This window comes from Manacus candei, unplaced genomic scaffold (assembly GCF_025592945.1).
Source record: "Manacus candei isolate 608988 ecotype Guabito, Panama unplaced genomic scaffold, ASM2559294v1 h1tg000023l, whole genome shotgun sequence".
NCBI lineage: Eukaryota > Metazoa > Chordata > Aves > Passeriformes > Pipridae > Manacus > Manacus candei.
This window is the reverse complement of record NW_026138071.1, coordinates 2498961-2520563: the sequence shown is the minus strand read 5'-3', so window position 1 is coordinate 2520563 and position 21603 is coordinate 2498961. Positions and strand designations below refer to the sequence as shown.

Sequence of the window (21603 nt, the reverse complement as noted above, 5' to 3'; positions counted from 1 at the left end):
AATTGCTTCTTCACAACTGCCTGGATGTTATCTTTTATCTCTTGCTTGTCACGCACACTTCAGATCCTCAGACAACGTTGTCTTGAAATGAGAGGACATGACCAAAAGCGTGGTGTTTGTTTATATAGTCCTAAAATGACAGAGAAACAGAGATTTATATCCTTGGGACAGCACTCTGACAGAATATTCAGGAGCTTAGCTAGAGCTACTTGACTGGTTTTCTGGTTGTCTTCTGCAGGCAAAACTTGGTTTTAGCAGTAGAAATACTTGCATTAGTTCACTTCTGAAAACGTTTAGAGCAACTGTGTGTTGTGAGTCTTTGCCAAGGTGCCAAACAGGCTGCTGTAAACAAATATAGATATTTCCACAGAAGAAGAGTTGCTTGATGCATTTGTTAGCCTCTCCTATGTCCATTTGCTCCTCACCCTTTCACTTTAGCATTACTCTCTCCACACGTGGCTTTTGCCTCTGCACTTGCATGTGGTCACACTGGGTAAAGGACAAAGTGCTGAGTGAGTGCTGTCCTGTGGCCTATGATGGGATTCAGGAGGGAAGGGACTTGTGTGCCACATCTGTCCCCAGGGTGATGTGGGGACCTTTGATTGCCCTTGTCTGAGGGTGCAACTGAGCTAGGCTGTGTGACAGTGACTACACTGAAGGAAGAAGCTGCTTATCTGCCTGTCTGCACAGTGCAAATGAGAAGATTGATTATAAATAAACTAGGATAGCAGAATTCTCTCTTCATTTAGACATCTGTTTTAGAAATGGTTACCCAGGGTGCATACCAGATGCCCTAGCACTGATTGTTGTAAGCTTTGACTTCTTTTTCCTGTCTTGTAACACTTCTTCTTTATGCTTAATCCATGGGCTCTTTTCTGTTGGAGCCTTGGGCCTTGCAGCCTGAGGTCCTTTTGTGCAAGAGGAGTAGGATGATATGTGGAGAGGTCAGAGGAGTTGTCAGGAACTGTTCAGTAGAGCCAGGCACTAAATCCTGACTGGTTTTGGGCTGCTGTATGGAGAGTAAGTCTGACTTGCACCTCCAGGGCAGCTACTTGTCTTCTGAGACAAAAGACCGAGGCTGTGAGAGTCCCCTTGGATAAACACCTACAAGTCCCTTGGGTGTTCTCACTAGCCATGACCCCCAGAAGCTCAGAGGATGTCAGTGCTTGGAGTAGGCTCGGGGCATCCCTGGGTTGACTGTTGACTGCAACCTTTCTCTTCTCACCTGGGGTTGAACAAGTTGCTTCCCTTGCTCAGTCTTTTAGTTTTAATGTCAGTATACACTTAACACAACTGTGCATCTGCTAAAAGCACATCTATCACAGGTGCCCACTGCAGACCTGTGGGCTTCCTTCCCTGTCTCAACAGCACACAGGAGCATCTGGGCTAAGGACCTGCAGGGTTGTTGTTATTTTCCCATTCATTTTATGAACAGAAAACATCTAAAACTAGAAGAGCTTAGCAAAGAGGCATGCAGCTGCTGCTGAACAACCTAATGTAGTAATCAAAGTTGAGGCAGTGACCTTGGAATTCATTTAAATAACTTTTTCATCGGCCTCGAAAATTTAATGGCAATCCTCACAGGATTATTCAAAGATAGGATAAATAATCATAAAAGAGATTAATTGATTTCCAGTTTGAAGGTTTGACTTCTGATTTGTCTCTCTCCCTTTCTGCAATGGTAGATGGAAGCAGGCTGTAGCACACAATAGCAAAATTCTCATAAAGATGGCCAGGGAAGCATTGTTTATTGTGAGAGAAGCTCTTAAGATTTCTTGTCCCTCTTTCAGGTTCAGTTTAATGTGGTGCCTGTTTTTCCAGGCTGATATATCGTGCTGTGCTCTGTCAGGGGTAGAACAAGCATTACACAATAAAGATTTGAAGACTTCAGTTTTCATTTAAGTGCCTTTTAAAGACCTGATGCTGCTTCCCCTTTATTTTAAGCATGAGTGAGTTAGCTTTGTGGCAGTCAGTAGCGCTGTGTCTCTGTGATGTTCACGAAAGAACACAGAACAGTGACATTTCATGGTCTTGGTCTCTTTATCCAAAATATTACTTACATGAATTTCAGATACTTTGGATATTTTTTTTTTTTATTTCCTAGGCAAAGTACACCTGGGTTGTTGTTTTGGTTTTTTTCTTCTCTGCAGAGCTTTGTGAAAAACTCTGGTTGTTTAATGCCTTTTGTTGATCAGATCTAATTAATGGTTGTGGAATATTGTGTGGATACCGTAGCAAGAGTACAGTACGAACCTTGCTGTGGCTGAAGGATACACTGTGTAAAACCCACCAAGGTGAAGTTAGCCCTGCAGAAAAGTATTGTTTGTACAAATTTGAGCAAGCTAAATTCAGAGAGGTTCCCCGGTATCTGAGCTGGCACTCGAGATGCCCTTTGTTTAGAAGTGAGGAAGAGCACAAAATAAATAAAGTTCCCTGTTCCTAAAAAGAGAAATAAATCAACTTGGGCAGGTGTCAAAGAGATCTGTCAGCCCCTTCCACAAAGCCATATGCCTGCAAGTTTTCTGTGGGTGGCAAATAAATCATTTTGCCAGCCTCTTTTGTGCTCTTAACCAAGACAAGCAGTGCTGAGACAGTAACTTTTCCTCAGCCTTTTCCAGTTTCTTCCTGAATTCACCTCTGAAGCTGTTGCATCAGGTTCCTGTTGTGGTGGCACATGATCACACCACTGTGTAAAACTAAAGCAAAGCATTCTCCTCCAGCTGAGATCCCCTTGCTCTGCTGCTCCTACCATAGTATTGTTTTTTGCATAAAAGAATGATGTGGGGCTCGTTAATGCTGTGGACACTGTGCAGATGACCAAGCAGTATGGACTGTAGGTGGTGTTTGAACTGGAGTTTGGTCTGCGATCAACTGCTTGGGTATTTGCTGTAATTCTCAGGTGGGATTTGCAGTTTTTATTAAAATGTACACCCTGTTCTATAAACACACCCTGAAAGTGTTTCATGGTGTGGTGTTTGGTGCTCTGCCGAGGTCCCTGTTTGCTCTGGTGAAGTTACACCTGGATGTCCTATCACTTTGCAGGTCTTTAACTTGTGCTACGTGAAACATGCTTGTCTGGTTGAGTTCAGGCTTAGGTTTGTGTCTGCTGGCTTCAGCAGTCATCCCATTAGAGGGAAACAAAGCAGTGCTGAGATTGGTTTATTTTCTTGTAGACAGTGGTGTAAAAATAGCCCCAACTGTGTTCCCTGTACACCTCAGAGATGGCTTTTGCTGGAGCCGCATTGAAACGCATTTCTCACCATATCTTCTGATACAACTTTCAAAAGCTCAGCAAAGTCTGGGCTTTCAAGTGCTCGTTCCAACAATAATAGCTAAGGAAAGCAAGCTGGCTGCTGCTGCAAACAAGAGGGAGAAGTGCAGCGAGGCATTGCATTGGGATTACAGTGCACTGGGCAGGCGAGTGCGGTGTCAGGGCCGTGCCAGGCGCCTTGTTACAGCTCACTGCATCTCTGTCTGCTGGAGGAGCCGGCCCTCGCCCTGCCTGGGTGTCTGTCTTGCCCACTCAGTCCGTGTGCAGTGTCCCTGCAGGGGCTGTGGTGGTGCTGGTCCCTTGGCCCCTGGGGATGATGAAGGGGCTGCCACCAAGGCCCAGCATCACGCTGGAGGGGCTGGAGCGCAGCCTCACAGCTCGGCAGGAACTCCACCTGGTCCTGAAAGTTCAACTTGCCTGGAAGCAACTGCAGCGGCTGAAAGCAGTTTAATTTACATCCAAATAATTTATTTTAAGTCTGCTTTTCTTACCCATGCATTCATTTTACTTTATTGTGATGTCAGCACTTAGCAGTGAAGTAATGGCAGATCTCTGGAGAACTTCTCACAAGCGAGAAAGCACCATTATCTCGGTTTTACAGGCCCTGCTTATGTTGGGAACATATGTGGTGGTGTAATTACACTGATGTGATTAAATCAGTGCAAGTCCTTGCTAAAGGGACATGCTGCACCACTGTAAAATGGGGCTTATTATCAGTGCAGTTAAATTCAAATTACACTGCTCTGTTAAGCTGTGCTAGTGTAAGCCTCTGCTGAAAGTCACAAAGTCACGTGAGGAGCTGTGTTGTTTCTTTTTAAAGCAGATAAAGATTTGGAAACTGAAATGGGTGAGGTTGTGCCTTGCCCAAGAGCATGCTAGAAGCAATGGGCTTGACAAATTTCTGTAAGGAGAGAGGTGTGGGTGTGAAATTAGGGCATTTATTGTTATTTTTAATTGATTAAATTCTTTGTTTAAACTATTGTGGCCATTTTGGAAAAGATCCTAAGTCATACTAAGGCTTTACAAATAAAGTAAGTAAAATGCATACAGAATTCTAGTAAATCTCTACCGCATGGTTTTGGATTTTGATAATGGCTAGATGGGTCAATGAATAACCATGGCATATACAACTTAATTGGATTTTTTTTTTTTGGCAGGGTGTGGACACTGTAAGAAAATGAAACCAGAGTATGAGAAGGCTGCAGAGTTTCTTCATGTAGCCAGTGACGTAAGCTAATTTCCTTTATTATATCCTTCAAATAATCAGTAATAAATAACTGGAGTAATAAAAGTGACTTTTCTCCCTACAACAAATTCAGCTGTTCTCATCCTCCCACAGGACCTTTCAAAATGTGCTTCCAAAGTACAGTCTCATCGCTAATGCATGAACCCTGCCAAAGTCTGAGAAAGAACATTCTGTCTTGAACGAAAACAAAATCGAAAAATGTTTATGTATTGTGCTGTAGGCCTTACACATAATATGATCAAATCCAAAAATGGATTTTTTCCCCCTTACTTAAAGGCATTGAATGTGAAGAAACATAGGCTTTTATTTATGAATTAGATTTGGAAAAAAACAAAAGGGGTTGATCCCTCTTTCAAATACCCTGTTTTTATGGTTGCATCACTCCATTAGTTTCATTTTAAGTGTTCCATCAGCTTGGCTGGAGAAGAGAGATCCAATAGTACAAGTATTAGTGTTATTGATTCAGTCTCATGCTGTGTATGCCATGCAAGAGGAGAAATACAATTAGTCTCCCACATTTAAGCATCTTCAGTAGAGACATCCAGAGTCCCTTTGTAGTTGTCAGAGAAGGAGGAGATGAGAAAAGCGAAGATCCAATGAATCACACTATACAAGTGCCTGCTCTCCTTTGACTCTAAAGGTAGTCCTTGCAAAGATACCCACAAGTTAGAAAAACATGGATTTGCTTTGAAGAAAACTTGGTTTAACAGTGCTTGTTTCTTCTCGGTGAAATTTGGAATTGTGGGAGGAAATGCCATTCCTGGGAACAACCCTTAAACATTATAAAGTGAATTATATACAGAGAATTCTGTCAGAAATGGTAGTAATCCATAAGATGTCCCTTTCTGGTTTTGCATCAGTCCTCTGTGTCCTTCTGTCAGTCTGTGCTGAGTCCCTGAGACAGTGAAGGCACCTAAATAATGAGTGGTTGCCCCCAAGCCCACTGTGTCCTGCCAGAGGGAGTGTGTATGTGGCTGGGATTTACAGTGAGTGATCTCTATTTTAGAGCCCAGGTGTCCTTGCAGCAGTTGATGCTACAGTCAACAAGGCACTGGCAGAAAGATTCCACATCTCAGGGTTTCCTACTTTGAAGTATTTTAAGGATGGAGAGGAGAAATATACTCTGCCACACCTCAGAACAAAGAAGAAGATCATTGACTGGCTGCAAAAGTAAGTTTTGAGGGTTTTGAGATGGTATTCGGGTTCCTGGTTAGTGACTCCTGCAGACTGCTTTGGTGAGGAGCTAAGCCTAGCTTTATCCACTGCCTAAATCCCTTGCTAACAAAACTAGACTGAACTCCCAGTATTCAGACGCATAAAAACATGTATGTTAATTATGGTCTCCAATAAAACACATCCTTTATTTGCTGTGGGTTTTTTCATAGTTGTCCCAGTATTTCTTTCCCAAAATATTTTTCAAATATACCTTAAGCCTCTCACCAGAGGGGGAATAGCAGTGGCTCTGAAAAATAAATAGAACATTTGTTGTTCCCTCTTTATAAAAAGCAGCAGATTTCACTGTTAGTAACTGAATTTCTACAGTTGTACTTTTATCTTTCCAGCATTTCAGGGCCAATGCCTAGAATTCCATCTATGTAGGGCTGAAGGAAAGCCAGTGAGACCAACAAAACCAGACCTTTGACTGCACTAACCAGCTTTTCTTGAGTGGTGTGCTGAAGTGTGCAGAATTAAGTTTGATATGAAAATGATGACAATAGTTTCATTTCAAAATAAATTGTAGGTACAATTCTCACTTAAAGTATGAATTATATATGTATATATGTAAAAGTATGCATATATATATATGTATATATAGAATATGCATTTTCTTCAGGTACTGTAAGCCTAATGTATTTTCTGCATTATTCCAGGGGAAAAAAACCTGCCAGAGTTTTGTGAAGTTTTTTAATCATTTAACTGTTAATACAGTTGGCATGAGGAATGTGATATTAATTTTTCCCCTCTTATTTGGTGGGGAGTGGATTGTGTGAAGTTTTTTGGTTTGGCTTTTTATTCTTTTCTTTTTATGTTACATCTCTGACTGCTTCAAATCACGTAATAGATATAGTCTGGCAGCATCTTTGTAGCATGTTGAGAAGCTTTATCTGTATTTTACATTTAGACACAGTACTCCCTTGGCCTCCCTGCACACGCAGGCTCCAGGCTGCTGTATCCATTTTAGATGTTGTCACTGTCCTTGTTTCACCAGTTTGCTCGAGTGTTTTGAGCTCTGTGTCATTTGTATTGAGTTAAACAGTCAGGTTGATGCTGCCTGCACATACTGGCAGGTGAATAAGCAACAAGGAAGAAGGAAGGGTTGTTGATCGCTTCTGGATCCTGCTGTTCCTCTGGAATACTTTTGCTTGCAGCCTCAGGTAGTCAGCAATACAGGTGAAGCCCAGACAACTTATCTCCTACTCGTTGCTCCTGGATATTCTCCCGACTAGAGATGCAATAGAATAACATCCTTGTTTTCTGACGAGGGATAGAATTGTCACAGCTGCACTGAAGCTGGTGGAGATAGGGACGTATCTGGGGTGTAGGCTGGAGATAAAAGTACAGCTTGTTCCCCTGTCCCAAAGGGTGGTCCAGTTGCAGCCACAGAGGTTTTGGCTCTGGTTCCTCTCTGGTGACTGTGCTGCCACACTTATAAGCTGGGTATCTTATTTCAGGTCAGCATGGAAAAGTTTGTGTGATAATAAGTCACCCTTCTGTAACTGTAATCAGTGGTAGCTCACACCGACTGTTCGTGTGAAAATTCAGACCACCTGTCCTAATTCTTTAACAACTGGAAAATCAGTATCGATGGAAATAGGATGGATGCCCACCAAATGACCTTGAGTAGGACTTTAAAAATTGAGGTTTTTTCGACTTGGTTTTTATGTATCTGATATAACTTAAAATGGTGTCATTCAAAGTGACAGGAAAGTCTGAAAAGCTAATTTATTACCAAGGCGACATATGAAGGTCTTTATACCATGGCACCATTCTGATGATTTTATGTAAGTGATCACTATTTAAGATACAGCAGGAGTGAATTTAATGAGTCTCAGAGAAGTCTGTGAGCTGGTGAATAGCAGAAGTTTTGTTAGAGGCGCTCTAGGTGTGCAGGATTGCTCTGATCTAGCCAGTATGTGCAGTCATAATTGAAACCTGACATTCTCTTTATCAAGGTAAAATATTCCAGTTCAGTCACCCCCAGTCTTCCAAGTGGAATGATGCTGATTATTGCACCCTGGCTTTAATATCATATGTATTCAAGAGAAGGTCATGAAATTCTTTGTAGAAGTTTGCATGGTAGCGATAAAGAGTACAAAAAGGATGTTTGAATGGAAGATGCTGTTCTATATCGGTTGTCTTTTGATTCCACCTGCTTGCTGTTCTTCTCAATTTATGCCTATGGATGACACAGTGATACGGGAGCAATGTTTTTTCCACCCAGATGTTGGATGCAACGTAGGAAATCTTTATTCTTCATTTCTACTCATATGCCTGAGTACAGTCACTTAAATTATATTTTTATTGAGTTCCAGAAATTAACTTATGTCTTTTTTGCTCTTATCTGGTGTTGAAAATACAGAGCATACACCCTGAGGGATTTTTGTACCTCGGTTGCCTCATGGTAGTTATGACCAGGACGATGCTGCTCCTTTTCCTGCTTCCAGAAACATTTTCAAACCAATCTGATTGTCTTTCTTTTCTAGTCCTGAAGCACCACCTCCACCTGAGCCTGCATGGGAAGAAAAACAGACTAGTGTTGTCCACCTTGCTGGTGAAGACTTCAGAGAGTCCTTGAAGAAGAAGAAGCACACTCTTGTCATGTTCTATGCACCATGTGAGTAAAAACCTCTCTGCATGGATGGGTTTTATAAGCCCTGCAGTTTATGAAATCCTGAATTAATTCCCTCACTGTCCGCAGACTTTTAAGGGTAAAGATCTGATTCTGAATAGAAGTGCATGGGAACATCATTGTATCTTTATAAATGGAAACAAAACAGTTTATAGTGGTTATTTAAAGAGTTATTGAGTTATTGCATTAATGCAGACACCAAAGCAGCCTGCAGTACAACAACAAAACAGATTTATTTTTCTCTGCTGCATTTTATGGTCCGTATAACAAAATGTGTTCCTTTATAGTAGCACAATAGACATGGAGAGCCTGACTCATTATTGCAGCACTTCAGTAATGAAATCGATACAGTGGTGTAGGAGACCAAATTTTGATGGAATAAATTTTGTCTGTAATAAATCTACATTTAAGTCTCCACTGGGATAGCTCCCTTCTCCCAGATTGGTTTGCGTGCATCACACACACACTTTCTTTTTGAAACTCGTGAGAATATTTCTAGAGAAGTTTTGAATCAGGCTCTTTATAAATAAGGTGAAATGGAGGGACCTCTTCTGTTTTCCTGTGCCATCCCAGAGACAAGCAGACTATGCACAAGTTCTTAGTTTTTGAGGGGTTTATCAAATGGAAAAGATATTCCAGGCATTTAATATTATATAGAATTAACTTGCCTTTATAGCACCATGGCTCAAACCCCTAGATGCTAAAAAGTTTCTTCCCTATGACATGGCCAGCAATTAATGGATAACCTTCAGATAAACAGTTACTAACTTGTTCCCATTAAACTGAAGTTATTTTCCATAAAGAGAGAAAAAGGTCCTCAATGTTTAATCAGGCAACCCCTTATTTTGCTTTTCTGTTAGAGAATTAAACATGAATGCTCTGGGGCTCCCATGAAGGGATGTGGGAGAAAGGAGGGGTGCAATTCAGAAGGGAGATTTCTGGAAGGTTGTAAAAGAAAAAGGAAGGGGATGTAATCCCTTCTCAACTCCAGTTCCCACCACCTATTGACTAAAAATTGCCCATGTACCAGGAATTTCTGATTCCTGGATCTCAGCTGGTTAAGAGGAGCAAGTTGTAATTTTAAAATCAAATGATTGCATACAAAATGGTAAGATTTAGGAGTTCACTGTTTCTTGAGTTCTCTTTACCCGATCAGTGACTTTCTGTGGAAGAGAGATTTATTTCCCTTTTGGTTTTTAGCAGCATCTTTTTAAGGCATTTAAAATCTTGGTCTTTTTTTAAGACCATGTTTAAAGGAGAGACACTATGTGCAATGAGTATACAGCTCCCAGGCTTGAAAGCATGAGACAGCTTGTCTGATGGACTAATTGTTTGCAGTTTGACTTCTACCCTTACTTCAGAAGGGGTGAGTAAAGATCAGCCTGGCCCTGGCTATATGAACAGGCTTGCATGATGTAAAACTGTTGGGTCCTTTGAGGCGACCCTTCAGACACGTTTTTGCACTGGTTTTGACACAGTGCTGCATGAGACCACCTCTATACAGGACAGAAAGGTGTTAACTGGTACCACTTCTGGCCTTCCCCTGACTCCTAGGACTGTCAGGGTTGCTGTTGTGGTGTCAGTATGTGGGTCATGCACAGTTTCTGATTTGTCAGATTTGTTCTCTAAATGTGGAAGTGTCTGTGAGCAAAGCAGAAAGCAGACGCACGCAGGGAGGGCAACAAGCCTGCCCTTTCTTGGGTGCAGGGGAACGTAGCAGATGAATATTTTAAATATCTGGTTTCTGTGAAATAAGCATTAATGCAATAGAATGGTACAAATTGTTCTGTTTTTTCAGCTTTTCTGCAGTGATAATGTGCCTCCTGCTAAATTTGATAGATTAGCTTTTGTTTACTGTTTTCTCAATCTTGAGACCTCTTGGAGCTTATATTGTCAATTAGTCTTAACTTGCTTCTTTTAGTGCTGAAGGAACACTGCTAAAATTGCAAGGCCCCATTATCTCAAATAATTTTCTTTTTCTGTTCAGATCTTAGGTCAGGGCAGACTCACAGTATGCTACTCCATTCACTTGTGACTCTGTGGCAGTATTTGTTACACTTACACATATGCTGAGATATTTTAAGATTGGGAGTGTGTGTATACATGCATATATAAAATATGTTTATATATAAATATTTATGCTAAGAAATGTATCTCTCATCTGTCATTAGAATTTAAAGTAGAAAGTTGAATATTTTGACCTTTGTCAGGCTTTCAGCTAGAGTGACAAACCTTTAGGCAAAGGCCACAGATATATATCTTAGATGCAAAATAAAATGAGATCTGGCTATTCTCTGGCAGCTTCCAGTCCAAATTGCTTAATATTTATAGGAGAACCATCAATCTGCTGCAGTGCCGATAACTCTGGACTGAGCTGAGCGGTGCTTTAATGGTACTGAACTGTGCTTCACAGTGATTTAGCTCTGGAAGAGAAGACTGCTGTATCCACGTGGAAAAGATAGGGAACTCATTACTCCATCAACCTGAATATGGTTGAAGCTTAAAGGTTATTCCTGATGCCTGTGGAATATTTTAAGGACTGAGAATCGGAATCAAAACTCTTGAAATTAATGGGGAAAAAAATCCACTCCTGTGGACTTGACACCTGCAGAGAGTCCTGCTCTTGATTTCACATTCCTATTCCTCTCTGGTGGCACCTGTGTGCCCAGTAATGGCTGATTTGTCACGGCAGGATTAGTAGGGGTGTGTCCCTAATACTGATTTGGGACAAAAGTGCCAGCTGCAGAAAACCAAATGCTACTTGTGCCAGTAACTGCGTTGGACGTGATCTTCGTGTAAATGTCCATTGTGTGGGTCTGTACCACGCCCCCGTTGCACACAGGATGGGGGCTGTGGGCTGTGGGTTGGCACTTGTTAGAGCTACTCAGGGCTAGCACTTGGAGCAGGCTGCTGGCATCTGTGCTGCACAGCACCTGGCCCAGCAATTCTCTGGACCCCTGTGGGGCTTTTGTGGTCCTAAGATGTAATTGTCATCCCAGTCACGTACCTTTGAGTTCAAAATGCCTAAAAAAGAGGAGGACAATGATACCATCTGTAAAACTGAAGCATGAAGCCACAGGTGTGTATTACATCCTGGGGAATGCTGTGAGGGATTTGAGGAGTGTTTGAAAGCAGTAGGTTTATTACACCAGCATTTGAGAGGCCTTTGTGGAATATTTGTGTGCCTGTATTCTCTCCATGGATCAGCTCTTAAAGTACAGGATACCATCAACTACTCCAGGTTTCACTTGGCTTTGTCCAGAAATAGGGGGAGACAACTAGTCTGAGTATGGTTTGATATGCACACATAGCCTGGTACATGGATGATCAGGATTTGGGAAGCTATGGACCATATCAGGAAGTGAGTCAAGTGGACAAGAACAGATCCAGCCTAGTTAGACTGCAGGGCTGAACCAGTCACAGCCAGAAGGTGCATGTCTGTGCTCTACATCCGGAGCTTGTTTGAGGACTCACAGCATTAAAGCCTGGAATCCTGGGACGATGAGTTTGCATCGGTGCCTCTTCTGGGATCAGCTCACTGACTTTTCTTCCTTCTTTCTCTTACATCCTCACTGTTCATACTGCTTATCTGAAGGTGCTTTATCTGCATTTTTACTTTCATATGCTCTTTCCACTCCCTTATCTCAGATAATTGAGATTTGACTTTGTCAGTGCATTAAATTTTAACCTTCTATTATAGCACTGAAAACTGCAAAATAAAAGCAGTTGGTTGTGATTAGTTGTCAGAATCACAAAGGGTAACAAAGTTTCAGTAAATAATATGTCCTCACAGTTGGAGATGTTTTGCTGCATTACTCAAGCTGAAATTAAAAGACAAAAAGAATGATTGAAGCTACATGAGCATTTTTGAATGAACTGGGGAAATGCAGATAGTTCTTTGTGAGCGTACTGGTTTTTTAACCCAAACTTCTGTGTGGAGATACCCTTGGAATCCTACATGGAATTTCTTGTCAAGCCAATGCCAAGATGCATACCAAATTAATAACCATCCCATTATCTAAATGAAAACTCATGGTTCCCTCTTCCACCTTGTTCATCCCTGGGATTTAATATACCTTTCTGATGTCATACTTCGGTCACGTGACCATCAAGCCTTAGCTAAACGCTCCTTCAAATTTATGCTGGGTCTTTTCAGCCATTGTAGAAGCAATTCAGAGCCAGGGATGCAGACTCCATAGCTGGGTATCCTCAGTTGCATTAGACAGAGCTTCACCAGCAGGTCAAGACAGCTGATCCTTCCCCTCTACTCAGCACTGGTGAGACACAGTTGGATTGCTGTGTCCAGTTCTGGGCTCCCCAGTACAGGAGGAGCACTGACATACCAGAGCAAATCCAGGGAAGGGCCATAATGGTGACTAAGGGTCTGGTGCATCTGACATATGTGAGGAGAAGCTGAGAGAGCTGGAACTATTCAGCCTGAAGAAGAGGAGGCTCGGGAGGAGCTTACCAGTGTGCATTAAGTACCTAATGTGGGGGGTAAGAAGAGAAAGCCAGACTCTTCTCTGCAGTGCCCAGGGACAGGACAAGAGGCAATAGGCACAAATTGAAACACAGGACAGTTTGCTTAAGCATTTAACGGAAGTGGTGGGGGTTTTGCTGTGGTGGTGGTTGAACACTGGAATAGATTGACCCAAGAGTCTCCATCCTTGGAGATATTTAAAACCCAACTGGACACAGTGCTGGGCAGTCTGCTGTGATTTGACCCTGTTTTGAGCAGGGGAGTTGGATCTCCAGAAGTGCCTTCCAATCACAGCAATGCTGTATTTTTAGGAATAGTAATACTGGAGTTTGAAATACATTGTCCTAACACCGTGGGGACACATTTGTTGATTTTAGTTTGGTTCCCTCCCCTCCCCCCTTCTCATCAAATTCTGATTTTCTCTAAATAAGAAAGGCTTACTAACACCAACTACTAATTCTTGCACAGAAACAGAAAATGTCCACTTGTGAATTATGAGAGACCAACACATGAAAACACATTCATGTTGGTTTTTGGTTGAGATTGCTGCTTCCAGAGAAACTACAAATAAATCAACTGTGTCAGAAAGGAATTATATATAATAGACCAGTCATTAACAGGTCCATATAATGGGGGGAGAGCATTCTATTTTGAGATCAGTCACTTGGCACTGAGCAAGTTCATTCAGTGTCTACTTTTGTCAAAACACAAGTTAGTAAGCATTCTTAAAAAATAAAGACTTTCAGCAGCAATGGGAAGTAGTAGGGGGAAAATGCTGCCTTTTAATGGTTCGTAAGGGTGGCAATTGCCAATGTTATTAACTTGCCAAATGGCCTCAGTCTGTGGGACTCAACAGGGTTCACAACAATGGGTATTTTTAATAAATACTTTGCTGGGATCTGATTTCCGGTTCTGTGTTCAGCAGTGAAACTTTCACTTTACTGGAAATTATTTTCATCAGGTGGAAAAGGTTATTTTCTGGTGAAGCCTGACCCACAGGGGTTACCCAGAGAACACCTGGAAATAAACCATCTTGAGGATGATTTTAATGAGGTATTTTTGTATTGAGCAAGTGACTGTACTGCTGCGAGGGATGTGCAATTAAAAGACATCAGCCTCCTTGACTGTTCACTTAAACTTTATTGTAGGGTTTTTCTTTCAGGGCTGGAAGAAGTGAATGAAGGTGCCTAATCTGTGTTGCACCTGATAAAATCCCAGAAGACTTTGAGGTGGTGTTTGAGGCATTAAAAGGCTATGTGTTGTTCTAAGCTGTTTGTGGGAGATGGTACATGGGTATTGACAAAGAGAGTCAAGCAGGATTATTTGACATCATTGCTGTCTGATGGGTCATCTCCTGGCCATCAGTAAGAAGTGAGAAATCAAATAGGGATTTCTTCAGGAGTAGGAAATGAGATAGGGATCTGACTAAGTCAGTCCTACCCATCCCTGTGTGTTTCATTAGTGCTGCATAAAATGTTGAGGGCTAAAGCAAACCTGCATTAATTTTACCTGCAGACATTGTTGAAAATATTAACCATTCTGTATCCTGGTATGCAGTACACGTCAAGGAACATACAACAACAAAAAACACTTGGCTGAGAATCCTTGACAGAGTGGGTCTCACTGTGTGCACAGAGGGTGCACATGGTGTTTTGGTTATTAATGCTGACAGCCAGGAGGGCCAGTGTGCTCCTCCAGCCCTGGGACCCAAGCTGTCATCAAAAGCTGTTCTGGAAGAAGCAGTAATGTTTCCTTTTCATCCCTCCTGTTTTTTGAAGTAAGCTCAGAGAAAGCTGGTTGCACCATATCTCAACCTTTGCATAGGCAGTTTTGGTGAGATAATGCTATGTTTTGGCTAAGCTGGACTGATGTAGCAAAACATGGCAAATTTGACTGGCTGTGAGGCCTCAGCCAGTGGCTGCTGGGCCTGAGATGAGCAGTCTGGGTCCCTGCTGGATCACTCAGCAGACCTGGGTGGCGTAGTTGTGTGTGAAGTGTGCGCAGAGGGGGAGAACATACTGGACAGCTGAGTTAATGAGTCCAGACGTGCAGAGCAAAGCAGCAGCACAGTTGAGTTCAGTGTCTCATGATGGCCTCGGATCGGCTCCCACCAAGAGGTTTTCCTGTCGCTTGCAAGCACATCTTGTTAAGTTTTCATTAGCAGGCTGTATCAAAGAGCCTGAACAAAATATGTGTGTTTGTAAATGAAGCTTAAGCTATCAAAAAATTATTAAAAACATGCTGAACAGAAAGAATCCGTTTCAAGGCAAAAACCCTTGCAGGAAGGATTTTCTGCTTGTTGGTTGAGGCAGAGGCGAGGTCTGGACCCTCTGATAATGAGACTTTAAATCCTGCGTGGGCTGGCACTGCAGAATTTTGATATGTTAGCTCTGCCTCTAACTGCTTTCTCTCCTGCATTAGTGGTGCTCTTGCTACAGGCACACGTTAGTGAGGTGCATTCCTGTTAGTGTAATGTAGTGCTGATGCCACAGAGCCCCTTAACAGGCTGGATTTGATAAAGGATGAATTTTATAGAGTGGTCTCTGCAATCAGGCTGGCAGAACTGCTCTTAGCCCTAGCATTTGTGTCGAGGATAATAATTAGTGCTGAGGGAACAATTTAAACTGCTCTCAGAAGTTGAGCCACTTCCCCACCCTGTGGGTAGTGGTGATGGAAGTGCTCAGAAGTGGCTGTCGTGGAGCTGTAGTGTTGAACTAAAATTTGCTGGGGTGATCCAGCTCCTCTTGTTTTGTAACTCTAAAATGTTACAGCTGCATGATTTGGTGTGCAGAATATTACCTGTATATGAACAGTTCAGGACTGTGAGAAGGGAAGAGGAGGGAAGTGTGTGCTCTTGCCCTGTGAAATTCTCTCCTCACAGACACACAGCTATTGTTGGTGCAATGTCACATAAAGTCTCTGTGGGTACATTAGGAGAAGTTTAACTATGAATATGCCACCCAACTTTATGCACTGTCATGAAACCCATTTCGCATAAGAAACATGCTTTTCCTGGTGAGGTGTAACATTGTCATAACAGGGGCTGCTTTTGAGACTCTGTTAGTGCAGATGAAATTCCACAGTGCTCTGCCAGCTGTTGCTATCTCTGCAGTGTATCTTCTGTTACCAGTTGTGTCCACTGGCATGTTAGATGGAAAAAATATTTCATTTGCTCTCTAACTGTATTTGCAGTTAACCAAGGCTGATGCTGCTGCTACCAGCTTCGTTTGAGCTGCATAGGCCAGTGACACAGTAGAAAATGCAGCTCTGCTGGAACTGATGCTCAACTTTGTTCTGGGTGTAACTGTTACTCTTTAACCCTTTCTTTCTACAAGCGACTTGCTATATAGCTTTCCATCTTAAAGGATTGCTTGTTGCCAAATGCTGAGTGCTCTAATATCATTTGTAATTCACTGCAGTCAGTCATATCCTTGCTTTTCATAGTGTATAAAACAGTCCTGGAATTCTGTGCTGAGTTTCTTTCCTCACTTTGCAATTTGGCCTGTTCTGATGACTTCGTTGCTGCTGTTGCAATTGCTCATGTCTAAGGCTTTGGTTTGTAAAGATTTGGGTCTATATCCCTCTCTCATCTGTATACCTAGTGCTACAAAATAAGAGTTCAGATAGCTTAGAAAAAAATAAAACCCAACAGCAGGCTGTGAAATTGGTAGTAGTTTGTTGTTAAGAGTAGCAAGACAAGCTATGTTTGACCCCATGCTTAAGTGAAAACCTCATAACCTTTTTCAAATCAAAGGACAAATCCCTCTCATTCAATTACTAGTATCTTGTGTCTTGGAAATATTATTAAACTGTGGTGTCAGATCATGTCACAAAGTGAACTTTGGGTCCAGATATTCAATTAAAAGGACCTCCAGTTCTCTACTGGTAGAACAAAAGAGAATTAACCTTTCAGTAACATCTCCAAATGCCTTTCTCAAATCTGCCTGTGGATTCAATAACTTCTGTAGCCACACAAATTGCATTGGTTTAAGCAGTATAGCCATTTTCAGCTCTTATCTATGCAATTACTGTCTGTGGCCTGTCTCTCCTTGATTGACCAACTAATATTCTTGTTTTAATTCTAGTTAATCGCTTGGAACTCTTGAAGTGGAAACAGGCTTTGCTTTACTCTGCGGTCTACGAGCTCCCGGGTTTGCTTTGATAGCTGTGCAATGTGCTGCTTTCACTTGCTTAGAATTGCACTCATTTAAAAACCAATAACGGAGGGCACTATCTACCCCTGTTATTTAGACGGTGATGATTTCAAGCAGAGATGGGGAATTGGAAACTCATTCTCTGCTCTGCACTTTGCACGCTGAGGGCTCCATCCTGCCACGTGCTGGGCCCTCCGAGGCCCTGCTGGTTTTGTAGCTGAACAAATGGAGTCAGCACCTTGCAGCCCTGCTCTCTGTCAAGCAGGATTGTGAACCCTGAGAGTCACTTAACCTCTTCCTGACTCCATTTAACCTTGAGTATAATGACAGAGGGGGATAATCACGTCTGTCTCTCTTAGGGGCAATTTGAAGTGTAATTAATTGATATTAGTTAAAGCGTTTGAGATCACCCGTTGAGAGGTACTAAAGGAAGCTGGGGGCTGAGGGGGGAGCAGAGCCCTTTCTCATGCTGAGGGTAGAGCACAGACAGCACAAATGCCACTGTCTCACAAATCACTGGGCTTTCAGATCCCTTCTAAGGAGTTGGCCAGGACTTTGTTATGAAAATACTGACAGCTTAAGTTAGAGTATTTGATATGAAAACACTCTACATAAAAATGTGTGCATGTTTAAACAGTCTCTTTGAAAAAAAACCCCTCATGTAAAATATATGCACACCACTTTGTTACTTTATTTATCAAGATTTTATTATGTACAAGATGCTAAAAGTGCACACAGAAACAACACGGGTAGGGTCATACATTGTTATGTGTTAATGATGGGCAGAAAGTTCAAGGTTAGTGCTTCCTGAAGTCCAGATGCCTGATCTGCACTGCTGTGGAGCCATTCTGGTTGGGATGCTCAGGTCAGGGTTGGCAGGGGCCACGATCCTCACCTGACTGTGGGGCAGTGCTGGCATTCTGCTTGGAGACAGTGACATGAGGACAGCCAAAACATGTCACTTCTGTAGCAGTTTCAGCTCAGCCATGCAAGTCAAGGACAGCTGCCTTCTGATCAGGTAGAGAACTACTGTGTGAAAGTATCTCTTTCAGAAAACCATTTCCTTTCAAATTAAAAATCACTGGTGATGGGGAATGTGAATTTCCTGTCTGATTTTGACTGGCTTCAGCAGGCAGCCAGCTCTGGAGACTACTTAGCCTTTGGCACCCAGCTTGAATAACTTGTTATAATGAAAATTAGAGACTGACTTTTCTCGATTTTTATAATTTCTTAATCTTTGGATTTAAGCTGTTGACACACTGAGCTTCCTGACACCCTTTACCATGAAACACGTCTTTCAGTCCTGTTGTTTTTCTTATGGGTCTTCTCAGCCCCCTGCAGTTTGAACTCATTCTTGATTTGTGCACCCAGAACTGCAAACAGCACTTTGGAGGTGCCAGGCAGAGAGACCGTGTCCACACCTACTTAGTATTTTAACTTATATATTCAGTGAAGCTCCTTTTGACAACTCCATCATTTTCTTTCAAAGCTATATTGCTAGCATTGTTTGGATTTCTTTCAGTTCTAATACATTTAAAGCCCCTTATATACTTAAAACACCATTATTACCTCTGCTGACTGTAGATACTGCTTTGATGTCCATTTGCTTCCTTTATCTATTTTGTACAAATTGTTAGCTTTTGATTTTTATTCATTAAAAACAGCTTCACCTTTCTTCTATGTGCTATGCTAATACAGCTTCCACTCTTCTAAGGAAACTGAATTAACCTTGTACTGTTCAGCTGTAGAGAGGTTATATTATATCACTAGGCTTTGTAGTTTCAAATTAAAGAAAGCATGAAGTAACTTAAAGGATGGTTTTTCATATTTAAGCAAGTAGAAACCTGTGGTTTTTTGGAAAGAGAACTTGATTCCTTTAGGCAATTCTGAAAGTTTGATGCAATTTTGTTTTAAATGTAATAAGGTGACTATTGTACAACAGGGTGCATCTGTTTCATGCACTACTTTGGAGACATCTTAAATTTGCCATCTGGTCCTAATACTTGTGTACATTGAAGGTTTAAGAATTTTTAGGGGTTTTTTTGACTCGCTATCATCTCTAAACAATTGGTTAAAAAAAAGAAAACCCTGTTCAGTGAAAAATTCTCCATTTAAATGTAATAAAGATATGTAGGTTATTCATTAGATTGTCCCATTGCTTTGAAATCCTCTGTGTCCCTTCTGCACCCCATGGGATCCTGCAATTATGGGAAATGTTTACAATTCAGAGAACAGGATATTGTGTCTGTGGATTTATTGAATTGCTACCATATCATATCAGTTTTTGTGTCATTCTTGTCTTACCTGACAAATGGGTTCATATTATTTTTTCCTCAGTCTCTTTTTTGTTTAAAAAAAAAATAGTTCACAAGGTGATGTGAGCACTTAGCAAGATTTTCTGTTTCCCCTTCTGATTTCTTTGTTTTACATCATGTCACAACTGTGTTGTGGCATCATTTTGGAAATCACATCCATCTCAACCCTGCAGTTCTTTGTTTCTTCAGAAATGCCTCTTTCTTCCTCAAAGCGGTGTTTCATCTGTGAGGATGAAGCCAGCTTATGTGCTGGGCACTCCAGCACCTTTCTGTGCCCAAACCAGTACTGGCTCATTGGGTCTTTCCTCAAAGACAGCCAGAGAAGATGCTGTACCATGCAGTTGTTCCTGCTATCAGTAAATTCAGCCCATGAAAAATTAGCTGGGCTATATATTTTTCCATCACTTCATCTCCCAAAAGACCCACTAACTTTCCTTTAAATGCCTCTCTAATTAGAGGAGATTTAATCTGACACCTCCCCCCCCCCAGTGATAATGGGTCTCAATGAAGGCCGCTTGTTTGCTTGCTTGATTTCCCTCATCTGCTTTTTACCCACAAAAACCATATTTTTCATATACTGAATCAGTCAAAAGCTACTTTGTTTTCAAGGTGAGGAACGTGACAGTGCCTGCCATGACTGTACCACAATGTGCTTTCCCAGCTCATACCAATTTTACAGCATGAATGGTGTAGAAAACCATGTAGAAAATACAGGGTTCATGTAAAATGCAAGGGTGGGCCAGAGGGCCAGATTTTGAGCACAGAGGTGAGAATGTCTGGCCAAAGCTGTACTGAAACTGTACCATTTACTGATTTGGAACAGGGAATGGCCTTAACACATGCTACTGCATGTGCCTTAGATGTCAAGCTCTCTTGTTTTCCTACCAGGTGATGCAACTGTGCTTCTGCATTAGGAAATGGTGTTATCTTGAGATGTGCGGGAGTGATTAGAGGTTTTGAGTGCCAGTATGGGGATCCTGTGGAAATGCTGGATGTTCCAGAAGCGTGTTTCCTTCAGATTTCTCAAGTCAGGCTCAGAAAATGACTGTTCAGTTCACATCTACTCTTAACCCTGTTGAGATCAAATTTGAGACTATTGTAAAAATGAAGAAAGAAAGAAAAATGGTAAAGCAAAGCCGTGCATCTACATTAGAAGTCTCTGCTCCCAGAAGTGCTGCTTTCAATGCTGCTCAGTTGAAACTCCACTTCTTGTCCCTGTAGGAAGTCTGTCCCTGTAGGAAGTCTGTGCGCTTACCACAGCACACGAATTATTTAACTAAAATGAATTTTCCCACTTGTTTAGTCCATAGTGACTTCCTGTTCTATAAATACTGCTGAGAAGGGTCAGGACCTTTTGGTTCTTGACACATTACCCACACCTTCAGATGCCACCAGTTTAATCTCTTTTCATTGCAACCCATCTGAAAAATCCTTTCTAAGGAGGCTGCACACTTCCTATCTTCATGTACTGTGCTCAGTACATTTCCTTTCTTTGCACTTTCAAATCTAGAAGATAGTGTTAACACTTAAAATAAACGTGTGATAGTGGGTGCGAAGAGGGAATGGGGAGAACAAGTTTTCCGTCTGTCAAAATGAAGACATCAACCTCTGCTTTTATTTTTTTTGGCATGCGTGCTTTAAATAGAATGACTGGGTTGGGTGACTTCCAAGTGTTTGCTGCATTTGGCAATCCTTCTAAGTTGTAACAGATGAAGTTCTGCTGTTCCATATGATGTGCTCCTTCCCCTTTTTTCAGTGACTCCTTGAAACGCCTTGGGAGTTCAGTGTAGCATTCACATCTGTTCCGTGGATGGATGTCCAAGGCTAACAAAATGCCTACTGGACTTGGAGGCAGCTCTGCCAAAAACCGTATGGTTGTGTTTTAGTTTTGCAAGCAGAGTGCAGTAAAGAAAGGAGTTTGGGCCAAGAGAGGAGTGAGGGGAGGAGGAATGGAGCTTCAAATCGGTAAATGAAGGTAACTTTTTGTGATTAGGTATTGGAGTGAGAAGATGGAGAAGATCACAGAGAAGAGGAAATAAAAGGTGTTAGCATAGGTTCCTTTGTCAGTTGCTTTGAATTACACGACTCCCCTCCATGTAGTGATGTTGGCTGCAGCCCCAAAGCATGTTTGGTTTTGTGTACCTTTTCCAAAATGCTATAACAGTCAGACGATGGGATGCTTCCTTTTGGCCTTGCAGGATGTGTCTCTTTGCTGAGAACCACACTCAGAGCCCTTTTCCATTCACCTGTTGAACACTGTGCAGCAGCACATGCAGTGTTTGACTCC

At 41.8% G+C, this 21603-nt stretch overlaps 1 protein-coding gene across 1 annotated transcript in view; it reads left to right on the top strand.

The window, feature by feature from the left end:
* The window catches only part of PDIA5 (protein disulfide isomerase family A member 5), a 101640-nt gene that overhangs the window by 62575 nt on the left and 17462 nt on the right, over nucleotides 1-21603 (top strand). The window contains exons 12-14 of the mRNA XM_051787623.1: nucleotides 4429-4499; nucleotides 5524-5687; nucleotides 8222-8352. Coding sequence (XP_051643583.1) covers nucleotides 4429-4499; nucleotides 5524-5687; nucleotides 8222-8352 — 366 coding nt within the window. The remainder of the gene's footprint in view (nucleotides 1-4428; nucleotides 4500-5523; nucleotides 5688-8221; nucleotides 8353-21603) is intronic.